A 7,940-nucleotide genomic window follows, 5' to 3' on the forward strand; every position below is an offset into this window, starting at 1 on the left:
TACATTGGAAGGGGATACAAAGGGTGAAAGAGAAGCTACAGAGGAGGAGGAAAGAGGGGGGGGGACAGAAGTGGGGGAAGGAGAATGACAGAGGAGGAGGAAAGAAGGCAGGCAAAAAGAGCAGGAGAAACATTATGAGCTGTTGTTAGGGGGGGGGGGGCACAAGGCGGGAAGAAGAGAGGGAAACCAGACCGGCAGAATTGGAGTCGGGGGATTAGGTGATTTTGAAAAAGGTGGAACTCGCAGAAGAAGAGTTTAGAAGAACTTTTTTCTCATCAAATAAAGCGGGTTTAGACTTCGTATTGATAGGTATAATCCTATTTTGGTCTGAAACTTTTATTTTCAATTTCCCTACTGCTTTGAGCTGTTGCCGTTTTCCAATTTGCCTTTGTTGTGTAGTATTTCAGATTTGGCAACTGTTTTTCACTTTTGACGTCACTATTAATTTTTAAAAATTTGAATCGAAAATTTAGGTCAGATCATAGAAACCATGGAAGGCCAAGGTCGAATTGCCTGTCCGCTTCACATCCGGTACACCTTGCGATTGCGCATTGTTTGAGTCCAAATAGCCACGGGAGGTTATTCAGACCCGAGTCCGAATAGCAGCGGCCTCCCCGAAACCTGTTTATATATGACAGTTTGAATTGTGAAATTTTCAGAAATTTGATACGATGGTGGGAGAGAGGGGAGCTCAACTGAGTGGTGGTCAAAAACAACGTATCGCCATCGCCCGGGCGCTTGTCAGCAATCCCAAGATCCTTCTGTTGGACGAGGCAACATCAGCCCTTGATTTGGAGAGCGAATCCATTGTACAGGAAGCTCTTGATAAGGTCAGTGGTGGCTGGTATGGGCAAATGAGACCCCCGATTTATCATCGATGTTTCTTCTTCTCTTTCAGTCCTCATGATCATGACCTCATTGAATACAAATATTTTAAAAAATATTAACAGTGGGAACATATCACCTCATTTTTGGAACTACTGTTAAACTATCGCTTAATGTTTTATCATCCCCAATTTAACCTTTATAAAATCAATTTTCTTGCTTAAAAAAAATCTCAGATCGTTTGACGCCTTAAAAAAATTTTCGGCAATGTTTCGCCAACATCAACAACAACAACAACAACAACAACAACAACAACAACAACAACAACAACAACAACAACAACAACAACATGATGCAAAGCTCACGTACTTTAAACGGCACCAATATTGATTCTTTCTCTCCATCACTTTCTCCCCTCCCCCTTCTCTCTCTCTCTCTCTCTCTCTCTCTCTCTACTCTCTCTCTTGTTGCAGAGTGTAAAAAGAGTACAGGATATGTATCTACACACACACACACACACACACACACACTCACACACACACACACACACACACACACACATTCACACACTCAAACACACACACACACATACACACACACACACACACACACACACACACACACACACACACTTATATATGTGTGTATATGTGTATAGCATTTATACATATGTGCGTGTGTCTGTGCGCGCGCGCGCGTGTGTGTGTGTGTGTGTGTGTAGATATGTATCCTGTACTCTTTTTATACTCTGCAACACATTCTATCAATGAAAATATACGGGCGCTTGTTTGTATTAACTTTTCTGGAGGCCCATCAGCACAGTTGTAATAATGATTGACTATTCTGCAGGCAACTGTGGCGCACATCACCAGTGTGGATTTTGTTGTAACTGCGTTGTTTGACGAGTTGAACTTTTGTATTGCTCAACCCGTTTGAAACAAGACTTTAAATAGAAAATTTGACCTTGCTGAATCAGTTTTTGCTGCGATGAAAGGTGTGTTTTTTTAATTCGGCAGTAAACAAATTATCTACGTTTTTCTGTAGTCCGTCCAGCACCCAAAAAATATCGAATCGTTATTTTTATGAATAGCTGTTGATTCCACTTACTTTGAGCTTTGATATTATACGTACATGACAAACCAGTTTAGTCTTTTCGATTAATATTTTTCTCAAGCTTACGGGTTGATAAGTACGTTTCCCCGACACAAGTGTCTTTATTCTGGGATTACAACTGAGGTTGAAATAAAAACATACATGTATTTCCCGCACGTTTCTGGAAACATATTTCATATGTTCAACTATCGCTTAATGTTTTAGCATCCCCAATTTAACCTTTGAAAATCAATTTTATTACTTTAAAAAAAAATCTCCGATCGTTTGACGCCATTAAATATTTTCAACAATGTTTCGCCAACATCAACAACAACAACAACAACAACAACAATAACAACAACAACAACAACAACAACAACATGATACAAAGCTCATCTGCTTTAAACGGCACCAATACTGATTTTTTCTTCCCCACACATTCTGCCCCCCCCCCTTCTCTCTCTCTCTCTCTCTCTCTCTCTCTCTCTCTCTCTCTCTCTCTCTCTCTCTCTCTCTCTCTCTCTCTCTCTATCCAATGAAATGAAATCTTGAGTATAGACAGTCCCAGAGAAACGAACACATCAATGATGCATTAGAGGCACTTGTTACTGATCAACCTAAATAGAAATATTGAAAGAACACATTGATATCATTATGTCACGTGGATCGTGTTAGTACGTACCTTGAACAATGTCCACATTCCCAGGCTCGAAAAGGAAGAACAACTCTCGTCATTGCGCATCGCCTGTCCACTGTGAGAACTGCTGACGTCATCATTGGCTTGAATAAAGGAAAAAGTGTTGAAATGGGGACCCACGAGGAACTGATGGAAAAACAAGGAATCTACTATGACTTGGTGACGAGCCAGGTATCAAGGAGTGAACGAATACTCTTCATTTGGCTTTCAACCTGTTGACTTGGTACCAAGAAAAGGGCACCTGTGGTGTAGCGGTTAGACGCTTCGTCATTTAGGCAAAAGACATGAGTATGATTCCCATGGGGGGGGGGGGATTCCTTTAAATCGAGTATCTCCGTCTGTCTGCAGGAACGTTGTCTACTCTCATAGCCTGTGTTGGCCCTCACACGTAGGGTCAAAGCTCCCCGCTTCCTAAATGATTTAATGGAAATGTAGGACACCTATGATTATAATAACATGAAAATGACACTCTTACTCATAACTCTTGGTGCGCAAGAACAAATAGCATGATTACATAGCTTCACTGCCTTTTGATAGCTCACCGTATTCATCCTCACAAAGAGGTGTTGTTTCATAGCCATCTTAGATAGTTCTTAGCCTTGGAGGTTGTAAATTTGAACTCCTTGATCATTATTGCTCTTTTTATTTTCGCCCTGTTGATCAATTTATGCGTTTATGAATAATATTATTTTTGCATGAGGACCCGATTTCAAAGGGAAAAACAAAAAGGAAAACAGAGAAAACACGAAAGACGTACACATAATATGTCAAACACGACAATTCATGAATTTAATTGTCTTTCAATTGAGCAACTTGTCGTCTGTGTCAACCTGACCGTCTAAATGGCTGCTTGAATGTCCTGCAGACTTAGGCTACTGGCCACCTTGCTAGTTGTTTGTGTGCATGTCCCTGTCTGTCTGATCTGGCCCTTGACAGATAATTTTTGGTAATCAGGAAGTAACATACAAAACACAATCCTCAGAAACTGCAGAGGAAAAAAAATAACATATCTAACCCTAATGTAATATAATTGTCATCTATGCATTAAACACGATTACTCAATAGTAGCATATTGATAGCACAATGAGTATAATAATAATAATAATAATAATGAAAATAATTTCTGTAGCGCCCACTCCCGTGTAAACACAGCTCTAGGCGCTATAGACGGAAAGACAGGACAATAACAAAGGTAGAGACACAAAACGACAAGAAGACAGACACATTTTCGGACAGAAACGACAAATCATGAATCAATGTGTGCACAATGACTACCGTACTGCCAGAGTAAATGTTATTCAATCTCTTTTTCGTGCATTCCCTTTTCAGACGGACCTGCCTGATGAAAATGGTAAGCTATGACTTCGTCAAGTTTTAACACTCATAATTGCAGCTGTGAAAGTCACGCTGGCGGAAATTCTCTCTTTATTTTGAGGTACATGTAATCGGCCTTTGAAAACTTACATTGTGAAGGTAAAGATGATTAGGGTGGACGAAAGACAGGGAAAAAAGATCGAACGGAGGAAACTAATTTTAAAATTATGACAACTACGAGTACAACGAAAAATATATATTCATCTACAACTTTCTGCTATTTCTAACCTAATTATAGATCACAATCAACCTTTTGTCCTCACCAAGCTGTCAGTGCCCCTAAATTTATGAAAAATTCCACTAAAATCTGAATCACCCTCTTGCTTAAGAGAACAATTTCATATCAGGTTAGCAAAAAACGGACGTGGATGTTTTCCTTGTCCTATTCATATTATATATGCATTGTTTGCTTACTATTACATGTATTATAATTAGTTTTAATTTTTTTAAAGTTTGCTAAACCAAGCGTACTTCTCTTGATTAAACTCTAGAGTCCAAAGAAAAAAGTGGCCTTGCTTTCACAAAAGGGGTTTTCCTTCATCAGAACAAAGTTTGGATGACCTGAAGAAAAAGGAAAACAAAGTCAAACAGAAAGCAGATTCAAGTGCAGTCGCCAAAGATTCTACCAAAGAAACGGATGAATATGAGGTATATACACAAAGGAATCTCCTAAATGGGACGGGAGAGAGAGAGAGAGAGAGAGAGAGAGAGAGAGAGAGAGAGAGAGAGAGAGAGAGAGAGAGAGAGAGAGAGAGAGGGAGGAGGTGAGGAGGTGAGGAGTGAAGTTAACTTCTCGAAATAGTATTTGCTCATTGTAACATGAAACCACGAAGGCAATATATCGTAGACAGTCAGTTTGCACCATGTGGTTAGTATTGTGATATGTGACTAAAGTGATACGTGTTACACTGCACTCATAGCTATATTTTTTACGCTGCACATTGTAAAATGACAATGAAGATTTCTCATTGTGAAACAGATACAGGTATGATTATCATTTATATGCCGTAAATGTCTATTATATTGCAACGCCCTAAAATGTTAGGCATCACAGTACGCAAGTTTGACAAGTTACAATTAACTTGGTAGGATGATATTCCACTTTTTAAATTCACGTTGGGAAATTTGAGAAACAATGACATACATATGTAAGCATATATAAACACTCAGATATAAGCATACTTGATATACTTGATAACATGAATGATACCAAAGTTATCAAATACACGATATTAGCACAAATATTTTAGAAACACGCCTATGCTGGTCGCAACGGAGCGCCAGGTTTTTTAGCTGGGGATTATTATATCTTGCTCATGGCTAAGGACACCCCCCCTCCCCCACCTTTCCCAGTCGCCACCCATCTAAACACTCTGCCATTGACCTAGGCCTGTGTTTGACATTTTTGTCCCCCACTAACCATCCAGCCACAGGAATCAAATGGACGATGACACTGCTGCCAGTGAGCACATAGTATAAAGACTGACATACGTGTACTGTCATGTTGTACTATCTACAGTCTCTATAGTCGCCACTAATTGTCGACAGTTTTTCATGCGTTGCTTACTGGAAATTTTGTCTGCTAAACAGTCTCTCTTTAGCTTTACTTTACCTCATCTCTCTCCTCTACTCTAGCTCATGGCAATGAACAGCGTGTTACCATTGCGGTCACCAGGACAGTCTTACCTAAATCTGTTGCCTAACCTTTCCCTGTTCTGTTCCCATAACAGCATACCAACATTGTCTCGTCTGTATCGATCCTATCGCAATATCATTCTTTTACACTGGTCAGTCTAATAAACATTTGACATCTTCTCATTTGCTCTGACGGCAAATTCTTATTTTACTCCAGTTACACCGTAACAACAATACTTTTTCATTCACTGACATCGTTATCGTTACCATCAAATACACAACGTGCGCTGGCTTAATAAAATGGCGAGTGATTTGCCCATTCACATTAACGCGCTGTGGCAATCAAGCAGGCCTGTTGCCCAAATAACCCTCTACGATAGCTGACCACGAACATTAACACAACTGTTCAGACAGGGTCAAGTAGAGGTGAAAATGGTTTCATCCATGGCAATTAAGAACACATTTCTTCCAATAATATCTTGTATCTAAATGAAAATAATACGCCATGGTCTTTCTCCAATAGCAATACAGTTGTGCAGTTGACATGCAGCTTTCAGTAACATAAAGGTTACATAATATAATCGACATAACTTTGTTCTCGTTTTGATATTATGCTAAAGTGTGAGTGTCCATCAGTATGTCGGGGGGGGGGGGGGGGTCCCTGGAAGTTTATACTTTTAATAGTCCACAACTTTGTCTGATTATTCTGTAACTATACTTTATCAAACTAACGCGTCATTGATTCTCTTGGCAGGAAGACGAAGATTTGCCGGATGCCCCATTTACTCGTCTCTTCAAGATGAATATCAAGGAACTTCACTACATCATAATTGGGTGTTTATCTAGTGGTATAATTGGTGGGATACAGCCTGCCTTCGGTCTTATCTTCGCTGAGCTGGTCGAAGTAAGTTATTTGTTGTACTGACAGAGACTTTATAGATGCGTAAAAGACCTTACTGTTCGTTAAAAACAGAGAAAACCAGAAATACGATCAGTTTCCTGACTGTATCTCAAGCGAAATGAATAGTTGCATCAAGAAATACTGCCGTTTTACAAACAACATAATATCAGGACTAGCAGATAAAGTAGCAACAAAATAGCATTGCATGGTTTATAGTCAGTGCTATGGTTATAGTGGTAGACCATGAATTATCTTGTTGTGAATTTTTAAACTGTAAATACTTGTATGGTGAAAATGAGTTGAACAGTCAGTATTGTTGGGTAACGACATTCATTCACTTATCCATTTTTAAGAAAATAAGAATACGTACATTTATTATGAAATGATAAATTGGTATAATTAATAGTTTAAAAGTATAAAAGAGTGCATTCATAATAATGAATATGATTGAAACTGAAACCAGTGGCGGTGGGTGGACCAAAATTTGGGTGGGGCTTAGGTTGCGCACAGTTCTTTATCTCCAAATAGCAAGCAATGAGAACTAAACAATGATGATTTTTCTATACTCACGGTGAGCCACGTCAGTTTGAGAACCATTCAAACGAAAAGAGTTGCCTTTGATTTCCATCTCTTTGTTCTTAGTTAAATTCTTGTTGATGGTGGGGACCAAGCCGATTCACTTCCAAATTTCCTCTAATTAGTTTTTGTGTGATGGAAAAGTTGCCTTGAAAGTAGTTCGACCTGATATATAACTGTTAAATCTCAGCGGCACAAATACAAACATGCACGCACAGCACTTTAAACATAATACTTCTTTGAGCTGGATTAGGCCGTGTAGTCGAGAAAGTTAAACGCACCCAAGAAAGAACCAATGAGCGCGTAGGTATCTGAGTCAGTGTGAGAAAGTGTGTCGTAAACTTTCACCCCATTGTCAGGGCTAGGAGAGCGTGAACCCTCGGTACAGTGTTTATTTTTCCCCAGTCTTCTACCTTTTTACAAGAAGAATTTCATTAAGGACGGGTTGTGGGAAAAGGGCTCATCTTCGCTGAGTCCTAAAGACATTTGATTGGCTGCTGGGTTACTATAGTTGTAAGCAGTGACAACAGTGATTGGACAAGCGAGCAAGCCGCCAAGTTGTTCTTTGCGTGCGGTCATAACGGTTTCAACGGCTTATTTCATTATGGAGAAACGTTTATTTACTTTGGGATAGAGTTGGGGTGATGGGTGGGGAGGGGGTAGGGGTTCAAGCCCGTGAGCCCTTTACTACCCACCGCCATTGACTGAAACAGTGGACTTCATCTGAACCCTACATCATTTCACTCTCCTCTCTGAGAGCTCCTCCTCCCCTTCCTTTCCCCAACTCATTGTCCATTTACAACACCTACACTCACACACACACACACATATATATATATA

At 39.7% G+C, this 7,940-nt stretch overlaps 1 protein-coding gene across 1 annotated transcript in view; it reads left to right on the top strand.

The window, feature by feature from the left end:
• Window positions 1-7,940, top strand: part of LOC101863574 (ATP-dependent translocase ABCB1) — a gene marked incomplete in the record, with an annotated part of 82,729 nt that overhangs the window by 66,717 nt on the left and 8,072 nt on the right. Inside the window, 5 exon segments of the mRNA XM_013080880.2 lie at window positions 660-830; window positions 2,624-2,785; window positions 3,944-3,965; window positions 4,533-4,636; window positions 6,378-6,527. Coding sequence (XP_012936334.2) covers window positions 660-830; window positions 2,624-2,785; window positions 3,944-3,965; window positions 4,533-4,636; window positions 6,378-6,527 — 609 coding nt within the window.

The sequence above is a fragment of the Aplysia californica genome, unplaced genomic scaffold (assembly GCF_000002075.1).
Source record: "Aplysia californica isolate F4 #8 unplaced genomic scaffold, AplCal3.0 scaffold00104, whole genome shotgun sequence".
NCBI classification, from domain to species: domain Eukaryota; kingdom Metazoa; phylum Mollusca; class Gastropoda; order Aplysiida; family Aplysiidae; genus Aplysia; species Aplysia californica.